This window comes from Hippopotamus amphibius, chromosome 2 (genome assembly GCF_030028045.1).
Source record: "Hippopotamus amphibius kiboko isolate mHipAmp2 chromosome 2, mHipAmp2.hap2, whole genome shotgun sequence".
In the NCBI taxonomy this organism is placed as follows: Eukaryota; Metazoa; Chordata; class Mammalia; order Artiodactyla; family Hippopotamidae; genus Hippopotamus; species Hippopotamus amphibius.
Genome location: NC_080187.1, coordinates 330,377 through 346,499, shown reverse-complemented (window position 1 = coordinate 346,499; position 16,123 = coordinate 330,377). Strand labels below are relative to the sequence as shown.

Below are 16,123 nucleotides of genomic sequence, written 5' to 3'. Positions count from 1 at the left end.
GTTGGACATTTGAAATATGTAGACGAATTACTGTCAGCAGCAGAAAAAAATTGTAGCATTCCTATAACAGAGGAAACATTTGCAGTTTTAGTTACCTAAGCTGTGTGTTCTTATTATTAAAATACTGTCCCCCCAGTACAGTAGATGTAGAAGTTTCTTGAGTGCTGATCCTCCTGAAGAGACCATGTCAAGAGCATTTCCCACTGACTTGAGGTGCCCACCTGTCCTGTGCTCGGTGGTTTTGTTTTGATTCGGATGCGACACCCACGGACTGGAGTCCTGCTGGCGGAGCCCGGCTGATGGTTGTTTCTCTTTAGCAGGCGGTTCCGGCGAAGGGAGAGACCAAGCAGGACTGCAGCCTGGGAGCCGAGCTGCCGAGCAAAGGTAAGGGCGCCCGGGGCCCCGCCAGCCACCCCGCCTCGGCCAGGCCCGCCGTGTGGCCGCGTCCTCCCAGAGGGTGAAGGCTCTGTGCGTCCTGGTCCCTCAGGGCGCCACGGGTCAGCAGCAGGGCAGCCGCATGAGGTCTCAGGGCTTGGAAGCTGCCACCGAGGTGCCAGAGGTGGAGGGAGGCTGGCGAGGGGCTGGTACAGAGGGGAGCTTTGGGGGGGGGGCGTGCCGCCCTGCGCGGAGCCAGGCTGGGAGAGGCTAGCTCTGGGACAGGTGAATCCCACTGTCCTACCTGAGCTGCCTGGCGGGGCTGGGCAGGCCCCTTTGGAGAGCAGTGTCCTGGCTGGACACGGTGAGGCCGGTGGCTGGGAGCCTTGGATGCCGGTGTCTGCCTGGCTCTATCCGCATGGGACTACCTCTGTGAACAGCAGGGCTGCACGGATGAGAAACGTGTCTCAGTGTCATCCTGCCGGCTGGTGGCATGGCTCTGTCCCCACTGACGCGGGAGGAAGCCTGCCTGCGCGGTGCTCCTGCCCCTCGTGACAGAGGTCGCCTCCCGGCTTCCGGCCACACACCCGCCCCGGACGTCTGCCCTTCTCTCACCTGGGGAGGAGGAGGCTGGGTCGGGGCTGAGGTCAGGTGAGCTCACCTGGGCTGTCAGACGCCCAGCCTCCATCCGCTGGGGACACACAGACAGTGGCCCGCTGGTGGCTGAGGTGGGGCCGGAGAGATTGCAGTGTGTGCGGCAGTGGGAGGCGAGGGCCACCAATCCTCGGAGCTTGGGCTGGGGGCCCGTCTTGCCAGGCACTGCAGGGAGACAGAGGCCTGTGTGGACCCACGTGCTTGGCGTGGGCGGCGCTGAGCCTCCCAGGATGAGGCTTCGCGTGGCCTGGCGGTGGGACCACCTTGCGCCCCAGGCTGGCGGCCGCCTTTCGTGCCCTTCCTGAGCTGTGGCGCAGCCCCTGAGATGGGAACTGCCATGGCTCCGCCACCTCCATGCCGCCCCACCACGTCCCTGGCCGCTCTGACACTTCTTCACATCCACGGGGTCCTCTTCTTTTGTGACCGCCACGTGTGCACCTGAGGGTGATGGTGGGTGAAGGCGGCATGTGGGCCCCCAGCTCGGGCGGTGGCAGGGCAGCCTTGCCTTGGGAGAAAGGGACCCAGCGGCCCAGGCACAGGGCGGGGCTGGCCTACCTGGCTGTGTGTTACCGCCTGACCAATGCTTCAGGTTCCGTGGAGTTGCTGGGGCTTCGGAGCTGGTGGGGGTGGGGTGGGGTGGGGGTGGGGTGGGGGTGTGCAGCCGCCTGCCTCTCTGCCCAGGCCTGTTTCCAAGCCTCACCTCCTCCCAGGTTAGAGCGCGCTGGGGGCCCAGCTCAGGTCTGCCCTCTGTCCCTGGGGCATCTTTTCCAGGCGACCCAGCTTGTTCCTGGTGGACAGGAGGCCGTGGCCCTGTCTTGCTTCCACCCTTGCCCCACACCTCGGGGTGCCTCATCTGGCCCATGGGTCCCTCTCTACTGCGCCTCTGGCTGGCCCTGGGGGGCTTGCCTCCCAGAGCTGCCCCGCACACACGGTTCTTCCTGTCCCTTCCTCACAGTGGTGGGACCTCTGAAGACCTGCTTTGGCGTTTTCCTCCTGGTGCTGTCCTTTTCCCTGTTCCTTGAGATGCTCCCTTCCGTGGGATCCCACCTTGTCTGCCCTTCTGGGCCTTTTTCTAAGAAGTTGTGGATGAGTGATGCCAGGCGCCGGGCTCCTCCGCACGTGGCCCTTGAGCCCAGGCCTGGGCCCCTCCTTTTGAGGAGCCTCCAGACTGATTCCCAGCAGCAGCGAGGGCGGCTTCTGATGACACTTGCCGGCACCTTCTTTTTGTTCCAGCCGTCCTGATGGGTGCGGAGTGGCACCTGCCTCGTGGTGGCTTCCAGCTGTGTCTCCTTGCTGGCTGGTGGTGCCGCGCATTTGTTCACGTGCTTGTTGGCCACCTGTACATCATCTTTGGAGAAACGTTAGTTCATATCCTTTGCCAGTTTTAAAAATTGGTTATTGATTTTTTATTGATGAATTGCCAGAGGTTTTCAAAAATATATTTTAGTTACAAGTTCCTTATAAGATGAGTGATATGCAGATATTCTCTTCTAATCTGTGGGTTATCTTTTCACTTTCTTGATGGTGTCCTTTGAGGCACAAAATGAAGTCCAGTTTATCTGTTTTTCTTTGGTTGCTTGTGCTTTTGTTGTAGCATCTAAGAAACCATTGCTTAATAGAAGATTATAAAGATTTATGCCTACGTTTTCTTCTTATAGTTAGATCTTGGATACATTTTCAGTTAATTTCTGTATATGGTGTGAGGTAAGGGTCTAACTTCATTCTTTTGCAAGTGAAGATGCATTTGTCCCAGGAACTTGCCACTGTGATCGGCTGTCAGCATCTGGCCCCTGGGTGTTTGTCCACATCCACATCCTCCTCTGTGTTGGGAGAGGCCCGTTTCCCCTTCCTTCACTGTTCTTTTTCATGATTTACTTTGCTGTTTGTACAAATTTATTTTCTGTGCATATTTTAGTGTAAGGTTGTGGAGTTCCTCAATATACAGATTGGAATTTCGGTTAGGGTATCCTTGAATTTAGAGAGTTAATTTGAGGCGACTTACATCTTTGTATTTTTGCCATCACATTCAAGGTCTTGAGATACTTCTATTAAAATTTTTTTTCTCCACAGAGGCTTTGTATGATCTTGGTTAAACTTTTATATCCTTTATAGTTTTCCGGCTTTTGTGAATGGTGTCTTATTTTTTCTCTTACGTTTTTTCAGAAGCTAAGGCCAGCGTAGGAAAATGCCCTTGGTTTCTGTGCTTGATGGGAGATTTGGCAGCCTCGTTGCGCTCATGTCTGGCTTGCTGATAGAGCCCGCGCCTTGTCGCCAGGCCTCTCTCCTCATTTCTCTCTTCTGTGGGGTCACCTGGGACCCCACTCTTGTGTGAACCTTTGTGGTGTTAACGGATGTTCTGGTGTCATTTCTGAGCTTACGTGGAATCATGCAGCACTTCTGAATAAGTGTATCTTTGCTGCAGATTGGCACTCAGCCTTCTCCAAGTTGAGTAGGTTTGCACCAATTCTGTTTTGGGAAGTAGCTGTTTATTCATTCAGACAGTGCTTACTGCACTCATGTTTCTGTGCTCAGGGTACAGCAGTGACCACAGACCTCGTCTTCCAGGGGCCAGTGCAGTCGTGATGCAGTCTTGATGGAGTCGTGGCAGGTGCTGTGCTGTAGACAGGGGTACGTGGGTGATGGGTGCTGGAGTCTTGGACACGACCACAGCCCCTCTGCGCCCAGTGCTGTAACCATGGGCTTTCTGCTGGGGTCTGTAATGAGGCTCTGTGTGTGTCGATCTGCTGGTGGGAAGCATGTTTCTTGTTTATCACGTTGTGGAGATGAGGTTCAGAGACCAGGGATTTGTAACCAGGCTTCTGGCTGACCCTGACCTGTTTTCTTTAGGTCTGTTCTTGGGAAGCTGCTCCGGCGGCCTTGTTTCCTATCTCTGAATCCTACCCAGTTTTGTTTTCCAGCGATGAATTTGTTCCTGGAGGATATGTAAATCAGCATAATGGGTTTGAAGTCTTTTAAGAATTCATGGAGGAGCTCTTTGTTTGAAGGACCATGGCCCTGCCCACTCTTCGCACGGGGCAGGGCGGCCAGATGGCTTGGGCTCTGGGCAGACCACAGTCCTGGGGATGGGGCATCCCCCCTTAACCAGCTCGCCGTCGAGCTAGTGTCTGTGACATACTTTTTATTTAACGCATCTGAACGTAGAGTGGTTTTCCTTTAGACAGTTTTGTGTAGGCAGAGCCGTGGGGGCTCTCGTGTTGAGGTTGCAGGCGGAAAGCCACTGACTCTTCTCCTCTGTCCGCAGGGTCACCTATGGCTGCCGATGAAGGCTCCGCAGAGCAGCAGGGAGGGGAGGCCCACACGACTGCAGACGGGGAGACCAACGGGTCCTGCGACAAGAGCGATGCCAACGGCCACTTGGCCGTGGTGAAGCACACTCAGGAAAGCGTGAGAGTCAGCCCGCAGCAGGAGGGAGCCAGTCCGGTGGCCCGCATAGCGGAAAATGGGATTTCGGACAGAGACACTGAGGTGGGAAAGCCGAACCACATCCGAGCCGACGGCTTCACTCAGACGCCCGTCGTCGGGAGCAATGGCTACTTCCTCGGCAAGGCCCCCCTGTCCGAGCCGCCGCTGCGGGTGGCCGGCGCCCTGGCCTCCTCCCTGCCCGGTCATGCTGCAAAGACTCTCCCTGGCGGGGCTGGCAAAGGGAGGACTCCTGGCGCTTTTCCCCAGCCACCGGCCGCCATGCCAGCCAAGCCCGGGGAAGGCAGCAAGGACACGGAGGACAAGAAGGCCCCGGCCCCGGGCGCTGACGTCAAGGTCCACAGGGCTCGGAAGACCATGCCGAAGTCCATCCCGGGCCTGGTAACGCGTCCCTGTCGGGGTGGGGCCGCTCTCCTGTCTGCCTGCTCTTTTGTTTTGTGTGCGGACAGCAGGTGGACTTCTGTGGATGAAAGTGGCGGGATTGTTGGCCACGGTCACCTGCGGGCCTCTCAGGATTCCTGTGGGTGACCCGTCACCTGCTTTCTGGGCTTCTCGTCGTAGGCGCCTGGGCCGACGGTAGCTCCGCCTCTGCCTTGGGGAGTTACTCGCTGGGCGGCTCAGCACCCGCGCGTCTCGCTGGGGAGTGAGTAGGTGGGCGGTAGGTTAGGCCCTGGGTGTGATGCGCTGCGGACGCGGGCCGTGGTTTGCTCCCTGCTTCCAGCACGAAGTCCATGTGTGCAGTCAGACACCCTGGCGTGTCCTGTGCCGGCGCTGCTGGTGCGCTGGGCCCTTCCCCAGGGGCCCCTTGGCCTGACGCGCGCGTGTTTCTCCAGCTCTGGAAGGTTCTGCCCGGCTTTCCTCCCTCTGCGAGCAGCCTCTCCCCTGTGTCCCTGTGTCTAGCTCCCCCGTTTGTTCCCCAGCACGTCCGTCTTGCTGGTCTTTCCACCTGTTGATGTTTTCAGTTTTGACAGTTACATTTTTCATACCCAGTGTCTCTGATTAGTTTTTTCAAATTAAGAATGCCTGTGTTCTTAGTTATATTTTTGTCTTATCCTTCAAAAGACAATTATAGTCCTTCTGTGGTCTTGGTTAAAACTCCTGTTTCCTCACGTGGAGGTTCTGTTTGGACTTAGCACCGCTGGTTCGGGTGATTTTCCCCCTGAAATGACGTTCCTCCGGGAGTGTGCTTGTCTCTGTTTCCACGGTTCCCTGTTGCCTGGCCCTTGCCTGCCTGCTGTGACTGTGGGGCGGGGGGGCGAGCTGGGAACTGGACGCCACGCAGTGTGGGGTCCCTGACACCCCCAGCCCGGCTGGCCCTAGCGTGGCTTCTGCCTTTTGCAGTGTTTTTATGTATATGCCAAAGCTTAAAAAAAATTTTAATAATTACAGGGAGCCACGTAGTTAGTACAGAGAGACCACACGTCCCCTCCAGCTGGTTTCTCCCAGGGTAACACAGTGTGGGTTTACCTGGCCACCTGGCACCACGAGGCCCCTCTGTGGTCACCTTGGCCACTCCTGGCCCCATTCCCCATCTCTGGAGGTGTGTTGTTTCAGGTGTTCTGTGACGTGGGATCGCAGAGGTCAGGGGCTTTCTTCCCTCACTCCACACGCTCGACCCCACCCAGGGTATGTCCTCAGGGCCCTCCTTTGCGTGTTGACAGGTTTTGCATGTGTAACCACTTGCCCATCGAGGGACATGTGGGGGTTTTCAGTTTGGGGCTGTTCCATTAAAGCTGCTCTGGTCATTCATGTACACATTTTCGTTTAGAGGAAAGTTTTTATTTCTCTGGGTAAAATATCCAGGAGCACAATTGCAGGGTCATGTGGTAATTGGATATTTAGTCTTATAAGTGACTGCCAAGCTGCACTGCACAGCCTGACACATTTTATGTCCCTGCACCCTTTGAGCGGGGCGTTTGGGGCGGCCTCTGCTCTCCGCTGCAGCTGTGATACCTCGTCGCGGTTTTAGTTTGAGCCTCCCTGATGACCAGCGATGTTGAGCAACTTTCCATGTGCTTATTTGCTGTCTGTGTGTCCTTTTTGGTGAAATATCTTTCGTATCTTTCACCCACTCTACAATGAGATATTTTGGGAGCTTTGAGAGTTTTTGGATGTGGACCCTTGTCAGGTGTTGGTTTGCAGATGTTTTCACTTGGTCTGTAGCTGGTCTCTATCCTCTCACTACTGAAGACTCTATGGCCGTTCTCAAAGCAAATGTTCTTCATTTTGATGAAGTGCAACTTACGCAGTCTTTTTCTTTGGAGGCTGTGCTTTTGGTGTCGTGCCTAAGAACTCCTCACTGTAAACTTTAAATATACGATGTGTTGTGAATTAGTTTTGGCGTTAGGTTGGAGGCTTAGGGTGAAGCTCATGTATTCATTTGCCTGCTGTATTTTGGCCCACCATTGTCGATTTTAAAACTCATGTCAGAACATTTGCATTATTTATTTACCTCCTTGAAATTATACTTTTATTCCATCTTCACTTCTAGAATTTTATTCTAATATATTTTTATTCTTGAACATTTTTTATCGTCACCCTGTCATATTCCTCTAGGAAAAAAAAGAAAAAGCAATTTGAAATTTAGTTTCAAGAAATGCCCCTGACCATGAGGTTTCTCTGAGGGTTATAGCTTTGTTCAGGGTGGGGTTACTATAATTATTAGTAGTGTGCAGTCAATTGCAACACATATTTTGTTGGAAATTACGGAACCCTCTCAGGCTGGTCAGTTGTAGGGAAAGAAAAGGGAAGGATTTTGAGGCTTTGGAATCTGATTTCCTGAAGACCACGCCTGCCTGCTCCACACTCTGGAAACTTCATCTGCTCCTGGGACCCCTGCAGGAGGAGGGGCTGGAGACCTGGAGACTGAGTGCCCTCCTGGCTCCTGGCCCGCGTCCAGACCTGGCCTCTCCTGCTCTGTGGCTTCTCTACTCCCCAGACCCAGTTTAGTCTTGTTTGGTTTTCTTAGGAAAGGATGTTTGATTGAAAATTGTGTTTTGAAAACAGTCATTCCAATGATAGAATAAGTGTTGCATGCTTATGACAAGAAATTCGTTTTCCTTTAAGAATTTAAAATGCAGGGGTTTAGTGGCCCTGCGGCCTCCCATCCCCAGGCAAGGCAGAACCAGTTTGCCTCTCAGGCCCAGTGTCTGTCCCATCAGAAGGTGCCGACACAGGGTTAGACTCAGCCCCTGTTCGTGCAGAGGAAGTGGGGACTTCTGGAAGGAGACCCTTTTATCTTGCGTTGGCGTGCCCGTGTAGACCTGTCACGCTAGCTGAAGTGTGCTCACTCCTGGAGGTGCTGCAGGGGGGCCCAGCTTTCTCCTTGGGCATCTGTGTCCTCCACTCTCCCTGGCCCCTTCCACATGGCCCCCGCAGTCCCTGGGCTCAGGAGAGAATACGCGGGCCTGGCTGGATGCCCTTGGTCCAGGCGGGGGTGGGTCCTAGTGCCGCGGGAGTGCAGGTGGCTGTGCTGCACCTGGAAGGCAGGCACCAGCTGTGAGGACGCGCCCCCGCTGGGCTGGGCCTGACAGTGGCCAGGGCGAGGACCGGAGAGCTGGTGAGCAGAGCCCTGGGGCAGGGACCCCGTCACGGGCCAGGCTCGTGTGCTTTCAGGCGTCTGGGTCACAGGCGGCCACACGGGTGTGAGCAGGTGTGACCCGGCTGTTGGCGCGGGTCCTCCCTCTGCCTGGGGGGCCAGCTGGGGCTCTGGGGTGCCCTGCTGGGAGGTCAGATGGCAGCTCCTCCGCCTCGGTGGGTTTGCTTTGTCAGATGATAGATCCCTAACCACATTTAGGGTCTTCACTCAAGTTCAGCACTAGTTAATTTTATTTTTTAATTTTTTAATTTTTATTTATTTATTTTTTTTGTAGCTCTAGTTTATTTTCTTTTTTCTTTTTTTTTTTAGAACTTTTATTGAGGTACGGTTAACATACAATAAACTGCATATATTTAGAGCGTACAATTTGGTATCCCAATCTCCCAGTTCATTCCCCCCAACCCTCCCTGCTTTCCCCACTTGGTGTCCATATGGTTGTTCTCTACATCTGTGTCTCTATTTCTGCCTTGCAAACTGGTTGATTTGTACCATTTTTCTATATCCCGCATATATGTGTTAATATACGGTATTTGTTTTTCTCTTTCTGACTCACTTCACTCTGTATGACAGTCTCCAGGTCCATCCATGTCTCTACAAATGTCCCAGTTTCCTTGCTTTTTACAGCTGAGTAATATTCCCTTGTACATATGTACCACATCTTCTTTATCCATTCATCTGTTGATGGACATTTAGGTTGCTTCCGTGTCCTGGCTACTGTAAATAGTGCTGCCGTGACCATTGGGGTGCATGTGTCTTTCTGAATGATGGTGTTCTCTGGGTATATGGCCAGCAGTGGGATTGCTGGGTCACATGGTAACTCTATTTTTAGTTTTGCAAGGAACCTCCATGCTGTTCTCCATAGTGGCTTTATCAATTTACATTCCCACCAACAGTGCAGGAGGGTTCCCTTTCCTCCACACCCTCTCCAGCATTTACTGTTTGTCGATTTTCTGATGATGCCCATTCTAACCGGTGTGAGGTGATACCTCACTGTAGTTTTGATTTGCATTTCTCTAATAATTAGTGATGTGGAGCAGCTTTTCATGTGCCTCTTGGCCATCCGTATGTCATCTTTGGAGAAATGCCTGTTTTGGTCTTCTGCCCATTTTTTGATTGGGTTGCTTGTGTTTTTGATATTGAGCTGGATGAACTGTTTATATATTTTGGAGCTTAGTCCTTTGTTGATTCGTTTGCAAATGTTACCTCCCATTCTGAGGGTTGTCTTTTTGTCTTGCTTATAGTTTCTTTTGCTGTGCAGAAGGTTTGAAGTTTCATTAGGTCCCACTTATTTATTTTTGTTTTTATTTCTGTTATTCTAGGGGGTGGATCAAAAAAGATCTTGCTGTTATTTACGTCAAAGAATATTCTTCCCAAGTTCAGCACTACTTAATTTTATTTTTTTAGATTTTCAAAAATAATACCTTAATTCACAGAATGAATTCTGTGCCTGAGTGGGAATGAGCCTCACGTGGCTGTTCCCTCCCCAGATTCAGCTTCCTGCCTCGTCCTGTGTCCTTTACGCCCGTGTCGCGTGTGTCTGCAAGCGCTGGTTGAGGCTGTACCCACGTGGTCTGCGAGGTCTTTGGGAGCGATCGTGGTGTAGCAGTGACCTTCTGGAGACAAAGCTCGCATATTTGAGAAGGACTGAAGAATGGACGGAACTGACAGGTTGCTTTTACCAGGGCTGTCTGTGCCAGGGCAGGTTGGCTGTGGAGGCCGTGGAGGAGCCCTTGGCGCGTGCTGTGCGAGGGGGAGCCGCGTGAGGGGCTGGGCGGGAGGCCTGGCGGGGGAGCTGAGCGCGTGTGTGTTCCTGCTGGGAGAAGCAGACTCCGGGCCACTCCCAGGCAGGCCTGTGGGCCCCTCCCTGTTGTTGACTCCAGGAGAGGAGGATGCCTTTGTAAAAACACTGTGTGAAAATACACGTAACGTAGAATTCATCATCCTGACAAGTCTTGAGTTTTCCAGCTCAGGGGCACTTAGCACATTCACATTGCTGTGCGGCTGCTACCACTCCTCCCCAGGACGTCCCTTCTCCCCAGACGGACACTCTGTCCTGGTTAAACACTCCCTCCCCCTCCCAGCCTCGGGCTGGCATCTGCTTTTTGTCTCAGATTGACTACGCTTGGTCCCTCATGAGGATGTGTCCTTTTGGGGACTCAGCACAGTGTCCTCAGGATTCATCCACACCTGTTGCTGTCTCAGAACTTCCTTCCTTTTTAAGGTTCAGTAATAACTGCATTTCCTGCGTGCGTGTCCGGCATGTTTCGCTCATCCGTCCACCCATCCACAGGCACCCGGCGTGCCACCCCCTTTGCCTGTTGTGCGTGATGCTGCTGTGAACACAATTGTACAAGGAGCTCTTCGAGTCCCTGCTTTTGATTCTTCAGAGTGTGTCCCCAGAAGTGGAGTTGCAGGATCACATGATGATTCTGTGTACTTTTTGAGGAGCCTCCACGCTGTTGTCCACAGCGTCTGGCCGATGGAAACATCCCAGTGTCTCCACGTCCTCGCCAACCCGTGTTTTCTGTTTGTTTGATGGCAGCCATCCCAGGAGTGTGAGGTGGTCTCATTGTGGGTTTGAGTCGCATTTTCCTGATGATCCGTGATGTTGAGCATCTTCTCATGTGGTTATTGGAGAAGTATCTATTCAAATGTTTTGCCCATTTTTAAATTGGGCTTTTTTTTTGTTGAGCTGTAGAGTTCTTTGTATATCCTAGATATGAATCCCTTATCAAATATGTGATTTGCAGATATTTTCTCCTGTTCTATAGGTTGCCATTTCATTCTGTTGATTGTGTCCTTTGATGCATAGACATTAAAAATTTTTTTAATTGAAGTGTGATTGATTTACAGTATTACATTAGTTCCAGGTGCACAGCATAGTGATGAAATACCTTTGTGTGTTACAAAAGGGTCACCGGGAGTGGTCTGGGTACCGTCTGTCACCGTGCAGAGCTGTTACCACACTGTTGGCTGCGTTCCCCATGCTGCATGTTGCATCCCCGTGGCTCATGTCTCCTGTGCCTGGAGGTTTCTGCTTCTTAATCCCCTTCACCTGTTTTGTCTGTCCTCCCCCACCCCCTGCCTTCTGTTTGTTCTCTGTATCTATGAGTCTGTTTCTGTTTTGTTATGTTTGTTCATTTGTTTTGTTTCTAGATTCCACCCTGACGTGAAGTCATGGCATTTGTCTTCTCTGACTTGTCTCATGCAGGGTAGCACCTCTGGATCCCTCTGTACTGTCACAAGCAGCAAGGTTTCATTCTTCTTTGTGGCTGAGTGGTATTCCATTGTGGGGGTGTGTAAATATACCACATCGTCTCTGTCCACTTGTTGGCAGGCATTTAGGTTGCTTCCGCATCTCGGCTATCATGAATAGTGCGGCAGTGGACATAGGGGTGCGTTTGTTTGCTTTGAACTATTGTTTTTGTTTTCTTTGGATAAATACCCCAGGGTGGAATTGCTGGATCACATGGTAGTTCTCGTTTTAATTTTTTGAGGACCCTCCACAGTGGCTGCACCAGTTTACATCCCCACCAGCAGGGCACTAGGGTTCCGTTTCTGCACACCCTCGCCAGCATTTGACATTAGTGATCTTTTTGATGATAACCGTTCTGATAGGTGTGAGGTGATCTCATTGTGGTTTTGATTTATAAAAAATTTTTAATTTTAATAAAGTCTAATTTATCTTTTTTCTTTTGCTGCCTGTGCTTTTGGTGTAATGTCCAGGGATTCATTGCCAAATCCAGTGTCACGACGCTTCCCCCCATGCTTTCTCCTGAGAGATGCGCGGTTGTAGGTCTCTGATCCGTCCTGAGTTAACCTTCGTCAGTGGTCAAAGGTGAAGGTCCCACCTCCGTCCTTTCGCAGGTGGCCGTCCAGTCTCCCTGCCCCATGCATTGTGTACGCCTACTGTGTGCACACTGAGATGCAGCTCAGTTGAATTGGGTTTGTGATCAGACTCTCTGATCTTTACAGACTCTCAAGGCTGTAGGTGACTCTAGGGAAGCACTTGGGGAGTGGGGAGTGGGGAGGTGGTGTCTGGAGTGAAGGCAGGGCTGTTGGTCAGAGCCAAGGGGCTAGCGTCCACATCACGGGCTGTTGCTGTCTCGGAAGGCTAAGGCCGAAACACTGAGGAAATGGATAGAACTGAGCAGAGGAGTCTTACAGATGCAACGTGATGCTCTGTCATGGCGTAAAAACCACTTAGGGGATGTGCACCGTGTAGCCGTGATCCCCTGGAATGGGCCCCATTCTGGTATTTTCAGACGTAGTCACAGTTTGTTACCTAAATCACGGGTTGGCAAGCTTTCTGTAAAGGCCCAGGTGGGCGGTGGTCCCGGCTCTGGGCGCCGCACGCCTCACTGCCACCGCAGCCTCCCTGTAGAAACGCAGACTCCGTTCTTGGCCCGTCACACGTGCTCTGGTGGCCACGGGTTCCCAGGCACCCATCTCTCCTCGGCGCTGATCTCTCTGGGGCGGGGTTTGGGGGCAGAGGCGGCGCTGAAACAGCCTGTGTGTCATAGTCGCGTTGTCTTTGTTTTGAAGCACGCGGCCGGTAAGGACCCCAGGGATGGCCGGGACGCCCGCGACCACGAGGAGCCGGCAGAGGAGATGAGCAGAAGCGCCTCGGATTTTGGACGACAGCAGCTTTTACCCCCCTTCCCGCCCCTTCACCCGTCGCTACCTCAAAACCAATGCTACGTGGCCACCACAAAGGCACAGACAGGTAAAGGGAGCCCGGCCGCCGCCTCGCGTGCGGGTGTGTCCCGAGGCTGCACCGCAGAGGACGCGGGCCCCGCTGCACCCTCACCGGGCTCGGCATCGTGTCCTCCGCTTGTTTCCAACCTCCAGATGAAGACTGTGTGCGTTTCCACCGTCTGCGGCCTTGGCCTCCCAGGGTGGAGGCTCTGGACTCGAGGCGTCTCCTGGCGCGTGGATTGCGTGCCCTCGCCCCGCCCCTAGCCGCCTGGCCGCCTGCTCACGTGGGTGGGGGTCGCCGGGTGCCGTGGGGCCTTTTGCAGCAGATGGGGCTGATGCGTGGCCCTCGGGGAGGCTGCCAGGGCGGGCGTGCCTAGAGCACCCGCTTCCTCTGCAGACCCCTCCAGTGCAGACAGGCCTCCCTGCAAGGCCCTGCTTGCGTCGGGGTCGGGCGAGGACTCCTAGGTGCAGGGAGGTGGCCTGATGCCTGGTGTGCAGGGTTGGGGTGGGGCTGGGGGCGGGTGCCCCCCGAGGGGCTGCCCTGGGGGGTCGTGTGCTGGTCGGGGCCTGTCTTCCTCAGGACTTTCAAAACACTTGTTGCTGATCAGTAATTTCAGACCAGAGGTTCTGCGGAGAATTCCTGGGACCCCCCAACCCCCACCCCTCGGTCCCCCTCCCTGTTTCACCCGGTGCACAGGTGTGTGTCCTCCTCCCACAGAGTGTGTAACGCTTACTTCTGATTGTGCGTGGAAGTTGCAGACCTGGGGCCCTGGGCACATGGTGTTATGTGTGGTGCCCTCTTGAGCAGTCGCTGGAGCGCTGGAGCCGGGAAGGTGCCCCCCACCCCACCCCACGCACCGTCCGGGCTTCAGGCCCCTCTTGCCTTTGCCAGTCGCCCCAAGAGGCGTTTCTGGCCGGCTTCCCGCAGCCCCCTGGTGTGTGTCTTAATAATCTGGAGTGTCCCCACGGGGTCGCTGCTGTCTTCCCGGTTCAGGCTTGGGTCGTGGCCGTCCCCGAGGGGTGTGTGTCCTTGCTGCATCCCTGGGCGGGGGTGGGGGTGTTGGTCCTGCTGTGGCTGAGGCGGGGCTTCGAGGGCTGCGTGGTCCCACTTCTCTCCTCCCGCCAGTGGCTCGGGCCTCTAGGGATGTGCTCCCGGACTGACCATCCCAGGGGGCTTCCGACTCCACCGCCCCCTCCTTATGTGCTGGTGGAGCTTCTGCTGGAGCGCAGGGCCTTCCCTGTCCATCTTTGCCTGTGTCTCAACTCATGGGCCCTACGCGAGTCTCTGGGCTCCAGTCTGTCACCGTCATGTTCAAGTTGTCCCAGGTTTGCCCTTCACTCTGACTCCTGAGTCCTGATGTGACCCCATCTCTTTATGAGGACTTCCTGGCTACACCAGGCGTCCTTTCCCGGTCCTGGGACCGGCTGTGTCTCCCAGGGCCCTCGTTCTGTCTGTTGAAGCACAGTGGTTGGTTAGAAAACAGGGCCAGTCTGTCTTCCCACCACCCCCAACTTCTGGGCTATTTCAACTCAGTATTATTTGTTCCAAAGAGCTAAAGCTGGATGGAGTTGCAAGTGTATATGGAATTACACCCATATGTGTAGGGCTTGGCGAGAAAGGTCAGGAGTCAGTACTGCTGTTGAAAAGTGAAGGTTGGGGAGTTCCCTGGCGGTCCAGTGGTTAGGACTCCGAGTGTTCCCTGCTGAGGGCGCAGGTTCAAGCCCTTTTCAGGGAACTAAGATCCTGCAGGCCGCATGGTGTGGACAAAACAAAAAGTTAAGGTTGTTCCTGTTTTAGCTTTATTATTTCCTCAGCTGTTCAGTACAAGTTTTCTAAACAGAAGTGCTCAGTGTGTTTAGCAGTTTCCCATGTGGGTCCTTCTCTGCCTCTGTCTCCTTATCTGCAGGCTGGAGACGGGCCCCGCGGGCTCAGGACAGTGTGAACGGCCGGCGCCTGGTGCTCCTGCAGCAGCTGCCTGGCTCTGCTGCCCGGGGAGGCCGCAGGTCTCCCTTGCTGTGCCTGCAGCGTCTCCCCCCGCGGGGCCAGGTCTCCTGGTGGTGGCGGGGGTGGGGGGCGGTCCTTGCGGAGGCCCGTGTAGACATGGCCCTTTGTGATGGCATCCACGTGGACCAGGAACTGGGCTGTCCTGTCCGCCTCGTCCCTCAGACCCTCCTCCTGCCTCCTTCCCCTGTGCTGTCCCCCCGGCTGGCACATTAAACTCACCCCAGGAGGTTTATGATTTCGGGTCATCTCTTGTTCGTATTTTAAGTCACTGTGGTGACGACCGCAGTGGGCCTGCTCTTGTTGTCCTGCTGCTGCACAGCTGGGAGACAGCAGGATTGCATGTAGCTCACAACCCACCTGCCTCCTCCTGGGGTCGCATGGGAGGGGCACCTTGACCGGCTCACCTGTGCCCTGTCCAGCACGTGGACGGACGGTGTGTTTCCATGTGGACACATGCAGGCCCGAGCAGCGACTGTCCTCGGTGTCCTGGTGTTGCCACGTGCCTGCGAGGGGCTGTCAGCCTGAGCCCTGGCGCCCATGCCTGCTTCTCCCCGCGTCCCTTCTTTGCGTTTCGTAGCGCTAAAAAGTAAGGTATTTCTTTCAGCCCTTTAGTGGAGTTGCTCCACGTTAAAGCAATGGCTTTCAGATTTTTTTTAAACCCTGGAATTTTTTTTTTTACAAAAACAAAAGCTCGCAGAGATCCTTACTCTGTCAGAGCAGTGACCCTGGGGCTGCTTGGCCTGGAATGGCATCGAGCCGCGAGCCCCCGTGCCCCGCTTGTTCCTCCCCCCCACCACATGGTCCCCGCGCCCCCTGCCCCTGTGCCTCGCTTGCTCCCCACGCCCCCGCGCCCTGCTTGGTCCCCGCTGCTGCGCTTGTCTGGAGACCTGCTCCCAGGCCTCTCCCCGCCGACCCTCGTGGGCAGGGGTAGCTCACCGGCCATCGTTTCCAGATTCTACCCTTTGGCCCGTGAGCATGGTGTGAGGATGGAAGGGCCGGGTGACCACGCATGAGGCCACTCTTCAGTGGCCGTGCGTCAGAGGCGGATCCTCCGGAGACCTGAGCAGGAGGGTGTCTGGAAGAGGCCCTTCCTTCTCAGCTCCTGGGGGAGCGCTGCTGAAAGGCTGCGCCAGGCGCCCCAGGGCCCGCTTCTGCCGGCTCGTGGGGGCCTGTGGGTCTCGCGGTGTCGCTCCACCTGCTCGGGAGGGGTGCTCACGTTCGCCCTCCGCACCGCTCGCCATCTCCTCGTGAACAAGTCCCGTGATCTGTGACGGGTTTTCAGCTTTCTCTGTGCAACTTATGACACTGTTGTGTGCGCTAATGATTTTGGTGATCAGAGTTTGTGAACTGTC

At 54.6% G+C, this 16,123-nt stretch overlaps 1 protein-coding gene across 16 annotated transcripts in view; it reads left to right on the top strand.

Moving 5' to 3' along the window:
* Positions 1-16,123, top strand: part of EHMT1 (euchromatic histone lysine methyltransferase 1) — a 159,651-nt gene that overhangs the window by 82,133 nt on the left and 61,395 nt on the right. For 11 of the 16 annotated variants that reach the window (XR_009051528.1, XM_057724261.1, XM_057724258.1 and 8 more), the window contains 3 exons: positions 321-384; positions 4,292-4,851; positions 12,614-12,794. Coding sequence is in view for 15 of the 16 variants with exons in the window: in XM_057724261.1 (XP_057580244.1) it covers positions 321-384; positions 4,292-4,851; positions 12,614-12,794 (805 nt within the window). In the remaining variant the exon portion in view is untranslated. Of the gene's footprint in view, positions 1-317; positions 385-4,291; positions 4,852-12,613; positions 12,795-16,123 lie in introns of all 16 variants that reach the window. The other 5 variants (XM_057724259.1, XM_057724265.1, XM_057724260.1 and 2 more) reach the window with 1 other exon arrangement.